Genomic DNA, 24,626 nt, shown 5'->3' on the forward strand with positions numbered 1-24,626 from the left:
AATCCCAACACTTTAGGAGGCTGAGGCAGGCAGATCACTTGAGGTAAGGAGTTTCAGACCAGCTTGGTCAACATGGCAACACCCTGTTTCTACTAAAAATAAAAAAATGAGCCAGGTGTGGTAGCAGGCACCTGTAATCCCAGCTACTTGGGAGGCTGAGGGAGGAGAATCACTTGGACCAAGGAGGTGGAGGCTGCAGTAAGCCAAGATCGTGCCACCCTGCACTCCAGCCTGGGTGACAGAGCAAGACTTTGTCTCAAAAAATATAATAAAAAATAAATAAAAATAAAAATAAAAAATAAAAAATAAAAAAAGGAAGAAAAAAAAGAAAAAGAAAATCTTGCACAAAGTCATTTCACGATGGCAAAAATACAAATTCAACATCTCTCCAGGATAACGAAAGAAGTGTCCTTGGGGGTTCAGCAAACTCAAAATAACAAATCAAGCTCATTCTTCTTTTCACTTGTTTCCAGTCTTCTCAGCCAGAAAAATCCTTAACTTTTTTCCAACGTAAAATATCAAAGAAGTCCATTTCATAATTCTTCTCTAAAGACATATATTACAAAGTGAAGTATATTATTAAGTGCTGACAGCCTCCACTTCTAGCTTTATAATCACATTTATTGTATTTCCAAGGCAATCTTCCTCATCAATTTCCATTTCTCTAATCAAATACATTGTTTAAAAAGGCAATTTTACTTAATACTTGCTGTCCTCTCTGCATTACAGTAATGTACATCCTTGCTCTCTTTCAACCCCAACTCTTCTAGAGCATTTACGCCATTTATAAAGTGTGACAGTCTCTCCTCCTCTGTTCTCTGAATGATAACCACTTAGACCAGGGTCACTTAAAAGTTCCTTTAAAAAAGTTCCATGATTATAATAGAATAAAAGCCTTTCTGAGACAAAAATATGCTAGAATAAAAAACTGAGTAAAAATAGGTTGCTTAAGATTTGAAGCAATATTTTCTATAATGAAATACTTATCTGCCTCTAAAACTTAACTCAGAATCTTCAAAAAGCTTCTCGAACCTCAAATATTGAAATCACTTAAATAAAGTATCCCAGGGAAGGAAAAAGACACAGTGATCACAGATGGGCATTACAGGGCGTAAGAAGCAATGGACAGGACATGATGGTTCTGGAACAGTAGCCCAGCTGGGCTGGAGTCCAGAAGATCTGAGGGTTCTGAGCTGGTTTTTACACGTTAAATCCATCCCCGTAGAGCCTCTTCTTCCATGACTACTGACTTTGGGAGCCCTGCATCCAGAGGTGTAAAATGCAACCAAATGGAAGTCAGAAGAGCAAAAGAAGCTCACCTTAGATTGAGGCAAGGAATGAAATTTTATTGCAGCTTTATGCATCATCTGAGCTTCAAACAAATGGTACTTTTGCAAAAGAAGAAAAAAAGTAAAGTTATATAGTGCTGCAATGTTTAAGGGCAAGAGCAGTAAGATAATATCATCAGGTATATTCTGGCCAAGTGTGCCCTATTTAGTATGGAATATTAAATTGAATAAAGAATGAAAAAGTTAAAAAATAGAAACCATGTCAAAAAGGGATTGTTTTTCAACTAAAAGACATCCAGCCTATCCTTTTTTTTTTAATTGGTTCCTACCTACCACAGGCTACCATTCCATGAGGTACAGACAAAGTAAGACTGAACTAATAAAGGGGCTCTGCAAACACATTGTGAAAACTACTGACCTAGAATTTCAAACTTTCTTTCTAGAAAACCAAGTTTAAAATTATATAGCTTTACTAATCAGAAAAGAGTAAGTATGCCATATCTCATACTATTAACCCCTTTATTTTTGCCACAGAGTTTCACCTGTCTTTCAGGAAAAAACAAAACAAAACAAAAAAGCTACACATTTTTATTTAGCTATTATTAAGAAACTTAGGCACATGGGCAGAACAGGTCTCACAGGTAACCAGTTGTGTTTCCTAATAGGCTGAATACATATCATTGCCATGAATACATCTTTTATCGTAAAATGCCAATGAGCATCATAAGTAAATAGTTCTGTTGTTGTCACTGTTTTGTTTAACAAAAATAGGGCCTTAAAATAAGATATTTTAAGTGGAATTCAGTGGAATTCTTGAACAGTAAGTAGCCTGTTGATGGTGGACCTAGTTTAAAGCACCACACAACAATGTGTGTTTACATCACCCTTTTATTTCATAGTTAGAAATAATACAGTTCCACAGGGTAAATTGTCAATAAATAATGGTGTTTAATCATTAAACGTAAAAATCCCACTCTTTGGCATCTGACAGGATTCTATTTCTTGTCAAACTAATGACTGTATAGATATAGCTAATCTTAGTGATCATTCGTCAATACAATATGTTACAAAGGTGCAATTTACTTTAAAATATACAACAGCTAAACATTTCCAGTCCAACGAGAAATCTGATCAACTCAGTAAGATATGGGCCAACTTCCCCAAGGCTCTTTCACATAGTTTGCCTTAATGAAAGTGTAATAAACGTTGATTAAGAGTTCCTAGGGTTTTCTAATACTTACTTTGCTCTAAATAGAGTTTGCCATTCATTCTGGCTAAAGAAAAATCACAATTGCACCAGGAATGACCCACTCATTAATTAAAAGGTGTTCTTATTTTATAAGCAAGATTGCTAACACCTAAGAAACTCACAGACCCCAAAATAAAAAGTAAGCAGTTCTATGCTGCCAGAAATCCCAATTCAGTAATAAATTGCACCTTTAAGAGTCAAAAATGGGGGAAAAAAGAAATAGAACGTTTACAAAAGGTAAGTTACATACATTTTTTTTTTTTTCAAAATATATTCAAGAATAGTTGAGCTGTATTTGTTACTAAAGCCAGGGCATTATTTCTTTAGCAACAAATTAAACCAGTGCAATTGACATAAATTGTTAAGTAATCCAGGATTAACCCATTAAAACTGTAGAAGCACGTTAGGCTCCTACGCTAATCCTAGAAACTGGAATTTCAGTGAGTGCTTGTGTTGCACAGAACTAAAACTGGAATGACCTGATGCCATGCTGAATGGTATCACTTCATACTTAGTTTAATCATTCGATAGTACAAATCATGAGTTCCTCTATTAAAAGTTTCATTCACTTACAGAAAATTCAGATGCAAACAGTATTATGCCTATAACCCACAATTAAAAGAATCCTTTCCAATTTAAAGTTCCAGGTGAATTTTAAGTTAGAAAATAAGCACTAAGGAGAGTTTTTTCAACTTATGAAAACATCACATTGGAAACTTTCTGGAAAAGCTTCCCCCGCCCACCCATTGTAAAATAAATACTTTGTATCCCAAATTTAATTTTATTAAGACACACTTTAATAACGCTATAAAGAAATATTTTACAGCCATAGAGATCAATAACTTTCCATGCGGAAATAAAAAATTCATTGCTCAATAATATTATTGAGGCAAGTGAAGAAAGATTACTCTGTTGTCAATCTGAAATGTTAATTTTTTCAGTGCAAAACCAGTTATAAAATATTTAAACTCAATATTTAAAAATAAAAAGTGGTCCAATTCAGCAATGTTCAAGTTCTAAATTTCATAAAACAAATAATTACATACATTTTATAGTAAAATACAGAGATTCAAGAAGTACTTGAGTACTTAAGATATAAATTTCTAATGAATCATATCAAGTCAGCAACAATCAAGCAGATAACATTCCCAATTTGAGGGTCAGAATCATAAAGATGAAATTACTGTACCAAAGCCTTTTTTTCCTAGCTAAAAAGCTATACAAACTAACAGTCAACTTTCTGTTTTCTTTGCAGTTGCGTGCTCTAGAATGATATCCCCCCCAAGTACCTGTGATTTCATTCCTGTATTCAAATTTGATCCAGACAATTTTTATGTTCCAGGAACACTTAGCTGATATAACCATCTATAGTGTGAAGAGTCATGTACAGAGTACAGCAGTGGGTTTTTTCCAGCCAAGCGTAGGCTGACCTAAACTGGTTTAAGCTCTCTGCAAGTCATTCATGTATTATTCCTAGCAAACACACGGTCCCCTCGGAGGGTTAGGTGTTGAAGCTGGTACTGTAGCACTTCCGTGTCAGCTGGCTCCTTGATCATTTTATCTAGATTGAGGTAGTCCAGAGATTTGGAGTGAGCCCTCTTACCTTTAAGAAGACAAAGAGGCAGAGGCCCATGGAGGGCCTTATAAGGTTCATAAGGTAAAGATTTAGTGCACTTGTCTCCTGAGCTGGGCATCCGCCTTCGCCTCCTGCCATTGACAGCTGGAATCTCGTATGGCTGGTAGTACCTACTTCTGGTTTTATACAAACGAGAGGAACGGGCAAGTCCTGCATCTAGCTGTTTGGAGCGTAAGGATGGCATGGCTTCTGCCTTGCTCTCTTCACCTCCTGTGCACTTCTGAGCTAACTTCAGGAGTTCCTCACCAGTCGTGAAGCCAACCAAATAGTTAGAGTCCATGTGTAGGATCTGGTAGCCTGACACGGTCCTCCGCATCGGGGAGCAGGGTGTGCTGGAGCACCGGGGCTTCTCTGCCTCTGCCTTTCCCGGGGAGTTGGCCTCGGCCCCAGGGAAGGGCAGGGTGGTCAGAGTACTTCTAGACTCTCCATTAATATCGACTTCCATTTTAAGCACCAGTCTGCACAATCCTAAAAGTAAACAGACTTAGATTAGAAGAATATAATGCACAGAGACTCGGGCCAGGCCAGGTCCTTTTAGAATGCTCAGGGAGCATGAAGTAAACTTGCCTGAAAGACAGTCAATGTACCACTGACATGTATCTATGTCTACTAAACGTTTCAGAGTGGGCATGAAATGACAACTACCTCTCTGCTTTTAAGAACTGAAAGGCAAGTTAAAGTCTGATGTACATGAAAAAGTTCAGAAGGAGAAGCAAACAGAAAACAACAACAATAATACTTCTCTAAATGCAGCACTCCATTCAATCACATAAAGTTTATTCCTTAATGCACTATCAAGTGAGTCAAATACAGATCTCAGCATTAAGAAACGAAAGCAATCATACATAGTTTCATAAGAACACATAAAATATTTCTGGCTTGAAAGTTAAATTTTTCCATTATTTAATTTAAAGTGTTTAGCTCTTGACATCTGCAATTCTTTTCAATTTGTCTTTAAGGAACATATAATAAAGCTGATTGAGCTGACGAATTTCTGCAAGGAATCCAATTTAGACTTAAAACAACTATTCGTAGAGTATGAGGAGTCTTAGGGGAAGGTTCCCCCAAATCTTGTAAATGTTCTTCCTTCCATATCCCCAGTGACTTAAAGAATATCATTTTATAGTTTAAAAGTTAATGCTAAATCCAATATATCACATAATTTTTAATACTAAAAATGTATAAAACAACAGATGTCATTTTAATTTGACTATTTAATCATAAAATATACCACAGGCTTGACATTCTGTTTTGCAATACCTAAGATGCTGTACTTTTCAATAGTTTCATAAATGGCAGAATAATTCACAATGAATATTAATATTATTCCTTAAGATTATTACAATACATAGTTTAGAAAGCTCCATTGACAAAAAATAGCACAAATGGTGGCTAGGTTCCTAGAAAGCTACAGATAGATCAAATTTGGGAAACTAAAATACTAAGGGAAATAGTGACCGTTTCATTTCTGAGAAAGTATTTGTACTTGCTTTTTAATTGGAAGTAGATAACATGATTTTCAGTATCTCAGATTGCTAATAAAAATGACATCAACTGATTTTAAGACAAAAAATTTACTTAAAAATTTATTAAATAACTCTTATGAATCTTTTTACTAGACAGCCACTTCCTATTGAAGTATTTCTTAAAGTTTGGGTAATCATTTAAAACCTAAGCAATTAGAAAGCTTTGTTTTAAAAAGAAACAAAAAACAAAAAACAGCACTTTATTCCTCCACATGCATGTTCTAATTTCCTTCATTAGAAGATTGTGAAGTTACCAGATACCACCCTGTGCTCCCTATGATCCCCACTGAAAACAAACATTTATTACAGTATTTGAGATAAAGCAATGCCAAAGGATCTATATGGTATTACTCACTATTTATTCTCAATCGTAGACTATTTCCCGTGTTTATTTCACCAAAATACTCTAGTCCCTGAACCCTTTTAGATTTAATCAGCTTTATTATATTTTAATGTAAAAATAAACTATATTATAGTGTATTTATATTATTTATATAAAATAAATTATATTTGAGGAAATTTATTTCTCCATTGATAGGACTGGAATATCAGGTGACTACCAGCTACTCTGATATGCATATAAGACTTCTCAGCTAATAAACTTTAGAGAGCCATACGAAGCCTCAACAAATTTTTATGCTAAACAAACAAATATTAACTTGGAGCCAAATGACAAATTTATCCTTCCTTTCTCACTAATTTTGTAACCCAGAAAGAATATAAGAGGACATAGCCAAGGCCTCCAACCTACGTAACCTGACTGGCAGCTGTTTCTCTGATACTTCATCCTGAAAAGGAGAGGAGGGTCAGTGAAGCAAAAAAATAACCAGGGCCATGGAGAATAGGGCACACACACACACATACACACATACACACACACACACACACAGACTGGGCACCACACCCAAGGAGAGTCACCAAGGCAGTGACACTCAAGCTGTCCGTCTGCTCTGAGACTCTGGTCTAGGTCTCTTTCAAATCTGGCACTCCGTGACAACTTATGGAGTTCCACCAGGCAGCTTACTGCATTCTCATTTGGTATATTATAAATGTCTTTATATCTATGACTTCAGACCCCACACATTCCAAATTGGGTAAAAATTCATGCAGAAGCGAGGCTAAAATTCATCTTTTTTGTCTACGAGGGAAAAAAGTTTGCTAAGCAAGTTAATAGCGCATAAAGTTGCAGTAAAGAGGAGTGGACACAGGTTTCTGAGGGCAACACAATCATCAAAGGTTTGTCGCCATACTAAGCCAATCCTGCTGCATCAAGGTAAACTGTCAGAAATCCTGAGAATCCTTGGGGGTTGAAGATAAAGCCTAGAAGGACACAACGGTTTAGAGAAATAGGCAGAAATAACATATTAGCTAGAAAATACTTGGAAGTACCTGGAAAATTAGAAATGTGAAGACATGTGTAAAGGTCAAAATCTGATTTGATATGAAATAGACACTACTGTTAGATGAGTAACTCATCAGTTAAGTTTCCAACAGCCAAATACACCATAAAAAAAATGGCTTGAGAAGAGAACTATCCAAATAGGATCTTCACACATCAACCTGGTAGACAACGATTTAACCTAGGTTGTTAAGTAGAAGATACAGATGTGGTTTAAGAGCTCTGGAAATTTCAACCAGGCAGTCTGGCATATGAAATCTACCACATTTTACTGAGGTAGACAAAACATTCACTATGGAAAACACATTCTAACCAGAAAGTTGAAGGAGTAAGCATTTCTAATATCCTCCAACATAAATACTCAACAAAGCAACTAAAGTCAACGCAAAACAGGTCAGTATTCCAGGGAAGATTCCTGCGGGAGAGTCTCAAGGCGCCGGAACATGAAAAGGCTGACTTTAAATATAATTATATAGCTGCTATCTGCTGAACTTCTGATGAGCAATTCTCAGAGCTGGAAAACTGTTTGTACTTTTTGGCTATCAAACATCAGTATTTTTGCTCCAAACTACAAATAGTGTCTTCTCAAAACTAACAGTTCATTGGGTGGTTCATTGGTCTCCACAATATACTGCCATATGTACAAGAACAACTTCAGGTCTCGATATTCACGTAGGAACATGAACACTGGAAACAAGACCCTCACAAACGGCTTCTGTTTTTCTAAAGGATTCTTTTTACTTATATATTGCCCTTCTAAAAGCATCTACTACGCGGCACCAAGAAAGCTAGGTAGAGGCTGGGTTTCAGAAAAGCCAGCCCTCATTGTCAAATATTTCATTTGTAGTTGGGCTGAATGCTGAATAAGCAGCATACCTCCCATTCTTCCATGTGACAGAAAACAAAACTTATGCTACCACATTCCTGAGAATTTCTTGACTAGATTTAAATACTGAAGCAAGATCCTGAGATCAGTTACAGAATCAACTTGCTCAGGTCATTTTTACAACGGGGGCAGAAGCACTTTAGACACTGTCCCATCTGCACAGGAAGAAGTCTAGGTACCTCCTAACTCCAGAATTCTGGGGGGAAACAAAAGACACTAAAGACAGATATACAGATATACAGATGTCCAACATTTTCCACAGCAAAATTTCTTATTGAAAGACATTCATCAGGAAACTCAGCTACGGTGACTATAACTGGAGGTGGCCTGTGTTTAGCAGCGTATTCTTCAGGTTTTACCATGAAAAAAACTGCTTACAGGCTTGTGTTTTTTAATAAGCCTATTCATGACTCAGCATTTTGTTTCATATTGTCAAATAAACCTTGTATCCAAAAAGCTTGCTGCCAAGATAAACAATCACAAAGCACTCTCATAAATACTACTACAGGTACCACGCAACAGGTGCCACACTTCCCACTACATCAATAAGAATAGCCTGTGAGTCAAGAAATCAGGTCTAATGCCACCTGCTTCATTCCTGAGCACTAAAACCCAAAGATCAAAGATACCTTTCTTGCTTCCATTAATGCCTTTTATATATAGTTTAAAGCAAAAATAGACTGTAAGTAGAAAACAGAAAAAGTATTAATGTTGTAATTACAGAAGCAGCAAAATGTCTGTGCAGAGAAGAAGCTAAAACAGAAAATGAAACAAGAATAGAAAAGTCAACTTGTAATTGAACAATGCTTTTAAAATTGAGCTTCTTAAAAAGTACCAGGAACAATACAACTTTTCAAATGACACCTAAGGTCTTCAACATCAAATTCCCTCACAATCCAACCAGTAACAATGGTACCAATGTATTTATAAAACATGAAAGATTATAGATGCTTCTATATTGCTGAAATTTATGTGGATCCAACTAGATGACAAAGGTAACACTAATTCTTAAAAAATGTACACAGTACACATTTTTTAAAGCATTGGGTACAGAATGAAATTGTAAATTTTGGCTAAAACTAAAGCAAATAGGTCCAAATTACAACACATGTATAGGAGAACCTGGTGCACCAGGATAAGCACGTTCAAAAGCCTGTGACCCTTATAGAATCTGCATAGGTCTGAATACTCTCTGAGAGGCCAAATCTAAATTTGGGGCATAAATACCAATACTTTGAAAATATAACCTAAATGCCCTTGTCTCCTTAGACCAGCTTTGAAAACAGGTGATACGTCTGACAAATGCTATAGAAAGAATTCTTTTTGAGAAACACTGTATCCTAACACCTGTATTTCATCTAAGAAACTCAAAAAATTAATTGCTTCATTAGCTTTCCTATATATAGAGTTCATTTATATATCAGTAGCATGCCTGCTAAAAAAATTCCAACTCCTCGAACCTTTAGCTGAGATGTCAAAGGCATGAAATTCTCTTGTTAGACTCATTCCACCAAGTTTAATATTGCTCGTTTTTGCCATCTTCTCTTAAAACACCTTCATTTTTCTCTATTACAGATTGAATTAGTTTATCAAACATATTTTTTATGACAGGAGGGATGTGGTAAAGGTAGGGTACAATGTAATTCTCATGGAGAGAAAGAAAAGCAAAGGTTCCAAAAAGCTGAGAATGTGACTTAACACCAAGATACATCCAGATATTGCCCACAGTCAGCTCCTACGCTACTGGGTGTCTGAGTCAGTGACACACTCCAAGAAACAAAAATTATTTCACTAGGCTCAAAGCCTAGGGCACCATCCTAGTTGCTAATTTCTTTAACCATACAGAGATATCTCAAAGAAGTCTTAGAGTCAACAAACATTTTTTATAACCAGCTTTCCCTTCCAGATACTTTCTACCTTTTTCTTACCCCACTAACCTGCTCAAAGGATTGTTTTCTCTTGTTATTGTTTTTGAAATCAGTAAAAGCAATACATGCAAACTGAAAGCTATTCAGTCCAAATAATTCATAATGATGTACTATAAATGGCAAAATCATTCTTCATCCCCTACCAATGCCGGACATATCTTGAGGAAATCTCTATTAATATTTTGGTATATCCTTTCTTTTCCTGAGTATTTACAAATGTGAGAGTGAGTAATTACTTCCTTCTACAATGAAAACATGCAAGAGTACACACAGACACACATGAATATTTCTGCAGAAAATTCCAGAAGTAAAAATGCTGAGTCAAAGAACATGTACTTTGTAGGTTTTTATAGCAATTACCACAAAACTTTATTAATAATGCTTCTGGTTTTTATATGGATAATGTATTACTTTATATAACTAAAAATTAATGTAAACACTTTTAAAGAGTGTAATCTATACATTCATCAGAAGAGTGCCTGTTTCTCCTCTTATTGCTTAGAAATAGGAATTATCAAAAGAAGAAAGGAAGATGATGTGCTTCCTTTTGTTTGATGTGTTTGATTTTTTCAAAAAGAAAAAGATAAATGAAAGGGACATGACCACCATTCTTTGACCTCAAATCTCCTGATATTATTCTCACTTAAAAAACACTTAGACACTCTTTAAAGAAATTTACAAACTAAATGCAAATTTTCCTTCAAAAAAGGAAGATAACATTTCATTTATATATATTAGAAAAATACATACAGTGTACATTTCAAAAGCATTAGATACAGCATTCAATACCCCAATACCAGTATTCTGGCTGAGACTAAAGCAAACAGGTCCAAACCATAACATACGTGAGTGGAACCCCGTGCACCAGGAAGAACAGTCAAGAGAGTAGACCTGTATGAAATCTGCACAGCTTTGAACACTCTTCAAGAGGCCAAGCTTCCTATCTATTTGGCACAAAGAGCAACATTTTGAAAATATGATCTAGATGCCTTAGCTCCTTAGACCAGCTCTGAAAATAGCTAATAAGTTTCAAAACTGCTATACAAAGAATTCTTTTTGAAATTGCATTCTGAGAATTTTTTAAAATAAGATTATAAAAAAAATTCACTCCCAGTTATCAAAACACTGCTCCATATGCTTTCACTGTTTTTTTTAGCAACATACAGCAATACCATATAAGAGAAAACAGATATCAACATAACCATTTTAAATATACAGAATAAAAATGTCATCATGTTAAGAAAATCCTTTTCAAGAGGTACTTGAATCAAACCATTCGAATAGAGCCATTTTGGGGGAAATAGGGTCTCCTAAGCAGGGCTAATACCAGTCCAGTGATATGTATGATATCTAGAGTCACCTATTTTTGTGTTTGTTGTTTGTCTGTTTGTTTAGACACAGCGTCTTGCTCTGTCACCCATGCTGGAGTGCAGTAGCACAATGATAGTTCACTGCAGCCTCAAACTCCTGGGCTCAAGCGATCCTCCCACCTCAGCCTCCCAAGTAGCTGGGACATAGGTGTGCATCACCACATCTGGTTAATTCTTTCTTTTATACTTTTAGAGATGAGGTCTCACTATGTTACCCAGGCTGGTCTCAAGCAATCCTCCCTCCTTAGCATCCCAAGTAGCTAGAATTACAGGTGCGAGCCACTGCCCCTGGCTAGAGTGATACAGTTTTAATGCCAGAATCATCTTGGACATAACCTACCTTACCTACCTCCAAATATAGAGAAGACACTGAAATCACGAAGACAGGGTCCTGCCCAGAGCTATACAGGTAGTTAATGCCCATAATTACAACTCAGGCTCCCTGGCTCCAAGTCCATGCTGTGCTTCTAGCATGTGGTTCCCAAACTTGTCTACACACCAGAATCAGGCAAGGAGCTTCAAAAACTGCTGATGTCTGTGTTCCACCCCAGATTTGTGATTTAAATGATCTGGGCTGTAGCCTGGGTTCTGCAATTTGTAAAAGATTCCCAGGTGATTCTAATATGCATCTAGGTTTGGGAACTTGTCAGATAGAACTTATCAGATAGAAGAGTTTCACTCTTGTAAGTCCCTGCTTTGTTTTTAATCAGTAATTACTGTATAGTCATGTTGGTGAACATAATTTTTGGCTGCTTATAATTGCTAACAACCTACCCCTAGGTCTTCTAATTTACTGTTCCTAATCCACTGTGGGCTGGAAATATCTGTTAACCAAACGTGTTAAAACTGCATATAAGATAAAAATAAATCTGTGCTGAATGAGAATCGGGCTCCTTCATCTGCATACACTTTGGCGTAGTTATTTTAGCTACTTAGAAGCCTTTGTCAGGTGCAGCTACTTTAGAGAACAGTTTAGCATTTACTTATAAAGTTGAATAAATTCTCATTAAACAACCCAGCCACCATACTCATAGATATCTAACCCAAGAAAAATGAAAATACATGTCCATACAAACACCTGAATGTGAATATTTATGACAGCTTCATTCACAAACACCGAAACTAGAAAAAAATACAAATATCTATCAACAGGGAAAGAGATGAACAAACTGCAGTCCATCCCTACAATGGATACCACTCAGCAATGAAGTGGAACAATCTGGGAAAATACCAAGTGAAAGAAGCAGATACTACACCTATATACTACATGTTTCCACTTACGTGGCATTCTGGAAAAGGCAAAACTATTGGCTAGAATCAATCATTAATTGCCAAGGGCTAGGGTGGCGAGAAGGGATAACTACAAAGGGGAGAAAGGGAATTTTGGCAGCTGATGAAAATAATCTATTGGTTGACTATAGTGGTCATTACATAACTGGATACATTTGTCAAAATGCATCAAACTGTACACTTTAAAAGGATGGATTGTACTAAGTAATAATTCAATAAACCTGACATTAAAAAATAAATGAACTCTGTCACATATTTCCAAGTTTCAGATGGTCCTCCAAATATTAAATTTTTTTGTACCGTATAATTTCGGAATCAAAAGGAATCTTAATAGTTGTCCACTGTATGTTTGAACACCTGCAGTGACAGGTAACTCACTACCTCCCAAGATGATTCATTTCACCTTGTGCAGCTCTGCTAGAATGTCGATTTATTTACACATATATCTGTATGTACATGCATATATACGGTCAACCCTCTGTCTCCACAGGTTCTGCATCCATGGATTCAACCAACCACAGAGAGAAAATAATTGTAAAAGCAAAAAATTACATCTACACTGAATACGTACAGAATTTTTTCTTGTCATTATTCCCTAAACAATTTAGTGCAGCTACTATTTATGTAACATTTACATTGTAATAGGTATAATAAGTAATCTCTAGATTAAAGTATACAAGAGGATGTGCATAGGTTATAGGCAAATACTATGCCATTTTTGTATCAGGGACTTACATATCATCAGATTTTGGTATCTGGGGGAAGTCCTGGAACCAATCTCCCATGAATGCCAAGGAACAACTGTACAAATATAGGTATAAACAGAGATAGATGGATAGACATAGATACACACACATATATTGCTGTAGCTTCTACGCACTTGCTCTAGTTTTGTGATTTATTTCTATTAGCTGAGTCAGTGACCAGGCCACATTATTTTTTATTCAATATCATCTCAAAGTACTTTGTACTATGTTTTTCAAACTTCTTACACTTTTCCTCAAAACTGAAAATTTTAGTAATGTTTCCATTTTTCCAATGTTCTAAAATGCATTTTCATAAAAGTAATAGGTTTTATCTACTTAATGAGGTTAAAGTATTTGTTTTTCCCTACCATTCCTTGGAATCATTCTGCTGCTGACTAGAAATTTAGAAATCGCTTATTATGAAACTCTGCCTTTTCCAAGGATTATGACCCTCTCTACATAATTCAAAGCAAGGATGTACAAAGATAACGGCCAAGTAGAATGACACACCAAAGCACGGAGTCACCCTAATACAGTCTTGAGAATGCTAAAGAGCTACCATAGATCATTAGGAATTTCTTTTTTCCCTTCAAAGACTTCGAGCCACATGGACAACTATGTCAGCAAAGACACACAGATGACACACTGAAAAAAGACAACTAAAGGAAGAAAACAGCATTGCATATTTTTAACAGTTTAAATCCAGGGTGTGATAAAAAGAATGTCACATTTTCACTGAACTGCTATATGACTAAGTGAAAATAATGCTCCTTTCAGACACCTGTTAGCTCATTCTTTACGTATGATAATATATAACCAGAATTTTTTGCCAATTATTTCAGCAATGTTTGGAGATTAATGTTTTTACTAAAATTTGCCCCAAATTGGAGCAACTATCTCTAACTACTACACTTTGAAATATTATTTCATAAGGTCTTTATATTAAAGAAATTTAAAAGAAGGAAAACTTAGTCAAACATTTCAAATAAAATAATATTTGCATATTGCAACAATAATTTCATTTCTCACCATTGAAAATGTGTAATTAGAGTATACATATTTGCAATAATACACCGACATTACACATTCACTTGATTGACATTTCACACTCACTTGTTTATTTATGTAGTCTTTAAAAACCACATTATGGTATTGTGTTCATACAACTGTTAACAAACAGAAAAAGCAAAATATAACTCACCAGACTAAATCCCAGAAGATGTCACTGTACAATTTCCAATGAGTCCCAAGGAAACACAGACATAATAATTTTTCTGTTCTACTCCAGGTACTAAACATGAAATAAAAAAATAAACCTTTAATTTAACAAGTAACACAACTTGTAACATGATATCAATTCTAACTGCAAAAGAGAATGAAACTAGCAGGAGGTAGTAACATCAAGTATAGGCTATATAGGATCCAATAATTAATTAATTCAATTAATGTTGAGTTTGTTCACCTAAATGCATCCTCAAACATTTTATCGTGTATTTCTCTGTGCTCTGTTGCTTAAATTCTGCCTAGAGACTAGGAGTAGCTAACTGGGCTAAATAAAGAGACAAGAAAAATTAAGGTAGTAAGTATTAGTTTCACCATCCTAGTCCTATTCATGTGTTCAACCGATTCACAGTACTCTGTGCAAAAAAAATAATGCTCAGGCTAGGATCAAAAGTACAGGCCATAGTTCCTAACTCTGGCTTTGCTAAAAACTCTGCCTCTTGACCCTGCATAAATATCAATCTCTAAAATGAAGACCATAATAACCCCCCCCAATACAGTTGTTTGATGGATCAAATGAAATGAGGTAGGTGAATGCTTTACGTGCTGCAAAGCTCTTTACAATGTGTGATGCTATTGTTATGCAATTAATTTTTGGTATCGACTCATTTTAGCCATAAAGCAGCAACAATGTAAATCTTTCATAAGACTGACGTGAGGCAAATGATTAGAAGTCTCTTGGATAACACAACAAAAAAAGACAAGTGTGTGAAAAAGCACTTTTTTATAGTTACCACCTTACTTAAGGTTTCTAGCATCTCCTCTGTGCCTTCCCTCTCTTACCTGGGAAGTTAATGTGTAAGATAATCTATCTCTATCTCCTACCTCCCTAGTTAATAGGGTTAATTTGCTGAGACGAGGAATACCCTCCAAAGTCCTTTTCCACCTGTAAAAGTTTCTTTGGTTGTTGGTTTTCGGTTGTGTTCAACAACAGAAGCAGTTGGAAGGGTGTCAAATGAGGCTAGTAGATTCATTTTACCTATGCAGGTGCACAGAGTCCGAGAAGTGGCAACATTTACAATACCTTATCAAACGAAAGACCAATTGCAAGAAAAAAGGCAAGGAGTTTGTAACTTTATTACTTTCCTTACCAGTACAGGAGAGTTTCATCCAAAGGAAATAGATAATTACTAAATTTAATATGTGCTTCTTTAGCTTGAGAAAATGGAAGGAGCTAATGCACCAAGAACTGTCATTCCAAGAAACTAGCATGTTTATCAGCCTTTGTAGCTTCTTCAGATGTAGATAACAGAAACACTCCCTTTCATGTCTTTTGCCACCAACTATTCTTAAATCGGGTAACCAAAAAATCTTAAAAATTAAGCCTTGATTCTACCCCACCAATGAAGCCTCTGGTTTTAACACACAGTAAATTGTAAAAAAATTGTTATCTATAGACAAAATATTTAATATAATTATCCCAAAGAATTTCCCCAATACTAATAACATTTATCTTCATTTCTTATTTAATGGACTTTTAATGGGAAAGAGGAATTTTAAAAACTAACATTTCTTTAGCATCTTCCATATGTCAAAAGCTATATACAATTTATATCATTTAATCTTAACTACTCCATGAAGAAAATATTATTATTCCATTTTTAAAGTAGTGTTTAGTAGTATCCTTATTTTAAAGTACTCTTTCAGGTGATACTACATGAGAGTCAGAGCAGGAATTGGAACCCCAATTGGCCTCTGTTCAATGATAAGACCATAAGCATAGCCTTTTACATAATAATCATGATCCTGCAAAATGTACATCAATTAATTTCTATAAATGAAATTCTATTTTAAGTGTATGGGGAGGCACTTTATCTAAAAGCTTTATTGCCTCATTTGTGAAATGGCTGGGGGAACTACTTAGCTGAAAGGTTACTTCCAACTTGAAAAATATTAGGATTTGGTGGCACATCGTGGAGAGTCTCATACAAAAGTCTTCTGAATCATGGACTCTTTCTCCTATGAGCTTATATTTTCTAAAATCATAAATTATAAGACAGAAAAAACGTATCAACCAATACCATCTGGTTATAAGGTTGGATATCAAATACAGTTACATATTTCTGCTTTATTTCTCAAGACTACATCTATCACAAAGTGGGATAGATTTCATTTATACTTTTAGAAATGTCAACTGAAAAACAAGCAGGAGGAACATTAGAAAGATCTGAATGTCTTAATCCTAAAGAATAGTTTTGATAGTCTTAAATCTTATTCAAACTTTCATATAATTTGCCTTGTGTATTTGGTGACATATTCTTCTTTTCAAGCTTGTAAATGTATTAGAAAAATATTTAAACTTTCAAAGAGTTTTTCAACACCAAAAGAAAGAAATCAACTAAAACTTTAGTCTGGATTTGAAAGTAGAGGAGCCTTAAAGATATTATCCAACTCTTGCACTGGAGCTGATGTGTAAATCTAGGAAATGGTCGGTAATTTCATAGTAAACAAAGAGTAGTAACTGATTATTCCTATTATGCCAGTGCCAAGCCAAAAATAGAATATAAACACAATGTCCAAGGGAACAACACAAGCAAAACCAAAGTGCAGAAGCTCCACTACATTCTCACTTTTTCTAATTTTGACTCTGCTTACTGCTTTGTAGGAGGAGGAGGAAGAGGAGAAGGAAGAGGAAGAGGAGGAGGAAGAGGAGGAGGAGGAGGAGAAGAGGGAAAAACAAACCAAAAGAACAAGACCAGAAACTAACTAGTATAAAAATATACCTTTTCTTTAAGACACAACCCATAATCTACTACAAAATTACAGTAAGGGTTCTATCCCCATCTCCCACTTAAAACAATTAAAAGATTGTAATATAAAAATCCCCAAAACATGTACCTTCCAAATAACACACATTTTTAGAATACCTTAAAAATCTCTAATTCTCTACTGCTTGCAATTGATTCTGGCCAATGTTCTGAACACTGAAGGTTTGGAAAGATATCAACAAATTTCCTCTCAAAAACAGTCAGCAAGAGGAAAAGGAATCCATGTGAAATTCTTAGAAGACAGACTAAATGCTGCATAAAAACAAAGACTGAAGTAAATAGAGCAAAGGCTACAGGATATAATAAATGTTTCCAGTTATAAGAAGCTGAAACAGAATGCAGTGGGACATTATCCCATAAGCAATAAAAATAGGAAAAACTAAGCATTGGCCAAGAGCTGCCCACAGACTTCTGGATAAGAAAGTCATGGGTGACTAAGCAAAAGACACCCAACATTTGACTGCAAGTGGAGCTTCTACAAATAGAAAAGTTTGCAAACGTTAAATAGCAAATGTATCGAATTTCTCAGGTGATAGTTACTACCACAGGTAAGTAAGAATGCCTTTCAAAAGTAGAGTGACTATGTATCTCAATTCATAGTCAATACCCTGGTATAATTATTTAAAGCAACCCCCTTTAACTCTCAAAATTGTCTCAGTTTGGCTGTTTTGTTATCCTACTCAAAAGTAACATATACCAATGGAAAGGCAATGACTTTTAAAAAGAGAAACACCCTTCTGCTTGAACAGTGAATTCCCATACAGATCGGAGTTCTTCTTTGGGTGTACCCACTTAGGTATTCACTTATGCAGTCATTCAACAATGTTTCTTGAGTCGTCTTATATATCCTCACACTGCACGGGCACTAGTGTACATATAAAGAGAGAGCCTGAGACTGGGCCAGAGGGGAGGACAGACATGGAAATAAATCCATCTAATAACAGTAAACCTGAATGGCACTAGGAACCCAGAAAAGGGATACAAATATACAAAGCTCCATTTGGAAATGTTTAGGTCCACACAAAATCCATACACACACAAAAAAGTCGTAAATCCCAAGCTTCAGCACAGATCACTAACAAAACAGCAATAAGAAAAAATTTAATAATATTGGTCACAAATCATAAGATTATAAATATGAGGACCAGCACATGGCCCTTTCAATATTGGTAAATAAATCTCATTCATCATTAAAGTTTATATTATGAAAAGACAAATTTTAGGCAAAGAAATTGGTACAGTAGAAGTTGTGAGTTCTAATTTTAGCTACCAAAACATTTATTTTCATTTTTTTCATAGCCCTAACCTGAAGCCCATCAAAACATTTAGAAAGAAAGAAAGAAAGAAAGAAAGAAAGAAAGAAAGAAAGAAAGAAAGAAAGAAAGAAAGAAAGAAAGGAAGGAAGGAAGGAAGGAAGGAAGGAAGGAAGGAAGGAAGGAAGGAAGGAAGGAAGGAAGGAAGGAGAGAAAGAAAGAAAGAAAGAAAGAAAGAAAGAAAGAAAGAAAGAAAGAAAGAAAGAAAAAGAAAAAAGAAAAGAAAAGAAAAGAAAAGAAAAGAAAAAAGCCAGACTACCTGTCTCTTTCTATTTACAGACTGGCTATTTAAGAAGAGACCAATAATTGGAAAAAAATAGCAATTTTTAAAAATTCCTTTCAAAATAGTAAAAATATTTTGTGACCACTAGTCTCAAAGACCACTAAAAACAAATAAAAGATGAAACAAAACATCTCTGGAGGAATACTAACTGAACACTAAGCAGAAATAAAATGGCTTAACTGTCAAAGTACAACACAACAATGAAAACAAAATGTTTAGCTGTACCTAGATGCTCATCTTAGAGGTTTCTTTCAAATACTCTTACTTTACCATTTGCAACTTGCAAAATCTAAGTCATCAATACTTTTTAAGAAGAGTTAACTAGGGTGTGACTTTTCTGAAACCATCCTTGACCTTACAAACAAACCAATAACCTTGCCAACTTCGTAAAATAACTCATAATTCGTTCAGTAAGACAAAAACGTGTTTCTCTTTCTAGTATCAGTTCTTTTAATAGCAATCCACCCCCTTAAAGTGTAGCACTCATTATCTTTCCATTTCTGCTAGTAAAAATTAAACCTAGGTTACTAATATCACGTGGTGTCATCCTTCTACTTTTAGAAAAATATTCAGTTTCACTGCAAATATGACCGACAGTAAGTGGAACTAAAGGTCAACATGCAGCCTTTACAAGAAATGTGCCTCTTAGGAAGCATCATCAAAATGGAACAGGTGTACACGGTGGAATTGGCTAACCTTTGGGAAAGCTTAAAACCAGGTACTCATTTTGATAGGCTGCAGAAAATCAAAGTTCTCTCTGGAGGAAAGGAGCTGATCCCTCACCTCACCCCCAGCTACAAAAAAGCAAAGAAATTTTAAATCCTGTACATAAAGCTTTATTACTCTCAACATATTAAATACTTTTGAGTTAATTTTATAATAGCTGTCTAAAATACACAGAAATATACAAAGAAAATAAGCAAATTCATTGACTGTTACATAATATCAATAATTATATCTTATACACTGAAATAGTTACTAACACTTTCATTTGCAATTAAATAAACTAAAATGTTAGCAAAAGCTATTCATTCAATACATCAACTGTTACCAAATTAACAGGTCTCTGTATTCATTAACTCTTATATTTCATCCTGTTCATTTTGCTTTTAAGTTTATAATGCATTCAGTTACATAATTAAAACACTGAGGATTCTGTGACACATTCATTAAACATAATAATGTAATCATAAATCGTGGCCAAAAGCTTCTGCATTAATAACCAATACTATATTTTGAGATGACTAGGAAAATAAACTCTGCAAAAGGGTCATTTCTATCTCCCTAGTGTCAATCCTGCATTACAGGATTTGAGAAAATAAAACAACTAACAACCCTAACTTGTAGGTTGGCTCTTTGGAAAAAAAAAAAAAAAAAAAAGGAAAACGAAGAGTTTAGTAACATCAGAAATGTGCAAGAATTGTTCTTTCAGCTAGGAGCGGCAAGCACACTGTAAAATGCCTCCATTCTTCCTGCTCAAATAAAAAGTTCCCAGCTTCAGCTTTACCTGTGCACCACAGACAGACAGACACACACACACACACACTCACGCGCGGAAATCTTGGTTCCACCCTAATCACTAACCCACCGGGTTGAAAATTGAGGTGGGAGGAGAGGCAGGGAGTCCCTAAGGGTGTGGAACACTTGCAAGGGGAAAAGGACGGGGCCATCATTCCCTTCGCGTTCCCATCTCCTTTCTGGCTGAGACCTGCAGATTCCACCACTAGAAAGAGTTTGGCAGCTTCACAATGGGGCCGTTACTGGAGGTCTGACTGCCACCCCCCTCGAAACCCCTCTCCTCCGCTTCCCACCTGACCCAAAGTCCACCCGCGACAGGTGGGGCGAGGGCGGCAATGCCCGACGACATCTGCCGCTTACGCTTCTGGCTCGGACCGGGCCCCAATCCACACGGTCGCACGCGGCCACAGCCGGCCAGTCCACCCCCACTGCACCAGCGGACACTCGGAGGGCGCGGGCGGCCTCGCACCGGGTTGCAACCCGGGCGAGGAGGGTTGGCGAGATCAGGCCGCCGGGGCTCGCCCTGAGGTGCTATCTGACCCGGGCAGTCGCACCCTGAGCGCTGCCGGGCATGCAGCCAAAGGCGCACCAGGCAGAGGAAAGCTACTTCTCAATGGGGCCTCCAGGCCCGCTGCCCCGCGGTGCGGGAACGGCGGCCAAGGGAGGGAGCGAGTATGCGCGCCAACGCGCCCCGACTTCCGCACCGCGGCACCGCGGGAGAGGCGCTCTGGGTCGCCGAGTCCCCGTACCTCCCCAGCGAGCGCACGACGCGCGCACACGGGGGCGCACGCCCCCGCACACTCACACGCGCTGCACACTCACAGCGTCTCCGGCCCCACCCCTGTGCCAGGGAACCGCAAGCTCCCCGCACCCCGCGCGGGCCCCACCCAGTTTACCAGACCCCAGTCCCCTTCGGGTGCCTGGGAACCGGTCCACCGAGGCCATGGGACGCTGGGGCCGCCCCGCCGCCCATTGCAGAAGCTGGTCCGGCCGGGTTTCCCCAGCACCGCGGGCATCGTGCACCCGGCCCAGACACGAGGCGGAGAGGAAGGGGCGGCGCCGCGATTGGGGCTGGCACTGGGGATCGGAGACTGGGGCAAACCCGCTACTCCCCCAATCACCCCATAACCACCACCTTTTCTGCGGCACAAAAGGTTACAGACGGAACCGCCGTCCCCGTGCAACCTACCGATGGCCCAGGGCTCCGCTGCCTCCGCCGTGCCCGGGGCCGCGGAGCCGGAGACAGGGGTGGGAGAGGCGCAGGACTGCGGCGCCGAGATCCTGGCAGAGGCCGCCAGCCGAGCCAGCCGGGTACCCTCTCCTCTCCCACCGCGCTCGGCGCCAGCTACCGCCCCGCGTAGTCCCCGCCCCCTCCTCCTCCTCCGCCTCCTCCGCCTCCTCCTCCGCCTCCACCTCCGCCTGCCTTCCCGCCTCCTCCCTCTGGCTGCAGAGGCGCAGCCCGTCAGCGCTGAGCCCGCCTCCTGCGCCCAGCTCTAAGACACCCGGAGGAAGGGCGGGCCGGCGGGCTGGAGAAAGGCGCTAAGAGGCCAGAACAAGTTGGCGGGGGTGGGCGGGGTTGTTGACTGGTGGTGGGGAGGAGGAGTCCTAACACCAGCTCTCTAGTCTAAACCCCGCACTCCAACTAAAGAGCTCCAACTTGCGGGCCTGGGAACACTCCGGCTTCCTCAATTAAGTGGTGTGCTGATATTTGTCGCTTGTGAGTCTCTGCTTAAAGGGCTCAGCACTGAGCAGAAGTACAGAAAACTAGAATAGGCCATGAAATTAAAAATTATAGGGTCAGTCTACAAAAACTCCTAAAATCCAGTGAAGGTGGCGCGAGGGGGAAGGTGGGGAACTTCAAATTCAGATTCCGATTGGATTAACTGTTTTTTAATTTGCACAAATGTTGATCTTGTCTATTACGGTAATAAATTATTTTCTTTGATGAAGATTTTCTTCTCTCAATTCATGTACATCTCTGCCAAACTGGTTAAGCTCAGCAATAAGAATATTTACTGGCATGCATATTCAAATTTACATCTCTCAATAACTATTCTATGAGGAAGTAACCAATTATGATCCACATTTTAAAGATGCAGAAAGTTTAGGTCATATGCCTACTAAGTGGCTAAGGCTGAATATATACGCAGTCAGTGAACCCCGAAATTGTTTATAAGTGTTATAAGTTTCGGTCCCATTGTCAAATCAAGAGAGTTTGTTATTTTTTAAGGCAAAATGCTTTATATGAACATAAAAGACATAAATCTGGAGTAGATTAATACAAGTTAAAACAAGTCTTGACTCACACTTGTTCCAGAATCTACATATGTTCCTGATAATATAAAGGCAAAAAATATATAAACATCTCTAGTTCAACAGAACGACTCCTGGAGGCTGCTCAGCTATAAGACATTTTATGCTACTGCTTATGTGCCCTAAAATAAGTACAGGAAGGTAGAGGGAAGAGTAAGTTTTAAGGAATGTTCCCTAAACAATTTTAGAAAACATCAGGTCCTTTTTTTTCTGCAACAGAGATTTGTATGTAATTTCAAAAATATAGAAGCTAGCACAACATAATATGAATAAATAAATGAAGAAACTTTTTGCATCAGTACATTAGGAGAACACACTGAAAATTATTTCTGATTATAATCTGTTTGACACAATAGTGTATTGTCCTGATGATCATTCTCATAAAACCACCTCCAAAACATTGTATATTTTATATTGAGACTTAATTTCATTTCTTCTTGTCTGAAATCTTATAACATTTTCAGAAGAATGTCTTGTACTTGCCCTTTGCTCTGAGAGTTTGGCAGTGTTCTTTGGCCAAAAGCAATAAAGTTCCCCTCTTAGTTTATTAGGCTCAAGGCTGGCTCTCTTGAGGTCATTGTCTCCAAATTGCCTCCCTCCCTGGGTGGTGCTCTATGCTCCCATCCTAACCCTGACTCTTCACCCAATCAGAACTTCAGTCAGTTCTTGAGTGTCACAAAGAACACCTAATAAACCAATTCACCAGGCAGTAATGGTTTATGTGTGGCCCCATCAAGGATATGTTTATGCCACCTAGAGATGCTGACTGGGTACTGTCTTCACTCGGATTGGATGTGGGCTGCAAGGGCCGTGCCTGAGGGGCATATAAGGGGTGCAAGTTAATGCAGAATCCCTTCCCCAAGCTTTTTAGTGTTTTATGAAGATCTCTTTAATCTATAAAGACAAATGGCATACATATAAAGGGTTAGGCCCAAATGTAGAATAGACCGTAAGCCCTGAAAGGCCTTCTGAATCTGGGGACTCAGAAACTCCATCTCACACATTCTTTGTGTAAGTTGTGTCTTTGCCTCAAGGCATCCTTTCCAGAAAATCACTTTAAAATGACTTTAAAATGTCAGTTGTCTGGGAAATATTATACTACGTTGATGTAAATGATGTCAGCTAGCAAACAACCAGCTTGAGAGCACAGAATAGGTGAAGTTGATAGCAACATAATGATGTAAAACAGAATCTACAAAGCCAGGAATACCACAATGTGCAAGAAATACCACATTGCCTTCTTTTCTGTAAACTGATTTGTTTCAGGCAGGGTCTAACCAGGAAAACAGAAACCATTTTGAATATCTACAGAAGTAATTGAATGCAAGAAATTGGTAACATAGGTGATAGAAAAAGTCAGAAGGTAATCAGGAGATGGCACAGGAACCTAGAAATTAGCAACTGCAGCCTCTAGCTGGAGAAATAAGAGAAGAGGCAGGGTTATTGGAGTCCAGGGCCCAGGCAGCATGGCCAGCCTGGTGAGAGCTGTGGCCATAGAGGAGAAACAACCACTGCCAAAGAAGCAATCTATGGAGGGAGAAGGGGGAAATGTACTATACGTTCTCCTCTCCTGCCCTCCAATCTCCTTCCAGTGCCTTTCATTGGCAAAGTCTGACACACCTGCCATGGGAGCCAGGGGAAAAATCCTACAGGGATCAGCCCTTTGAGACACCAAGGAGACTAGGAGAAGAACGTAGAATGTGAATCTGCACACGATTTTATTTCTCTTTAAAGGCCTTACTCTTTTGTAAAGTTCTTCCCTCACTCCCGTGAGCAGGGTCAAAGTTCCAAGAGCATATGCCAGACCAGGCCATGAGTGGGTGATGATGGC

General features: G+C 37.9%; 1 protein-coding gene across 7 annotated transcripts in view; it reads right to left on the reverse strand.

The window, feature by feature from the left end:
- MACIR (macrophage immunometabolism regulator) overlaps positions 1 to 21,829 on the reverse strand; it is a 96,046-nt gene extending 74,217 nt beyond the window's left edge. Inside the window, exons 1-4 of one of the 7 annotated variants that reach the window (XM_071098652.1) lie at positions 20,776 to 21,229; positions 19,661 to 19,758; positions 14,521 to 14,610; positions 1,862 to 4,642 (exon numbers count right to left, since the gene is read on the reverse strand). In XM_071098652.1, coding sequence (XP_070954753.1) covers positions 3,999 to 4,619 — 621 coding nt within the window. In that variant the 5' untranslated portion in view covers positions 4,620 to 4,642; positions 14,521 to 14,610; positions 19,661 to 19,758; positions 20,776 to 21,229 and the 3' untranslated portion in view covers positions 1,862 to 3,998. The other 6 variants (XM_011723441.3, XM_071098653.1, XM_011723442.3 and 3 more) reach the window with 6 other exon arrangements.
- Positions 21,830 to 24,626: the final 2,797 nt, after the last annotated feature.

This window comes from Macaca nemestrina, chromosome 6 (assembly GCF_043159975.1).
Source record: "Macaca nemestrina isolate mMacNem1 chromosome 6, mMacNem.hap1, whole genome shotgun sequence".
Taxonomy (NCBI): Eukaryota; Metazoa; Chordata; class Mammalia; order Primates; family Cercopithecidae; genus Macaca; species Macaca nemestrina.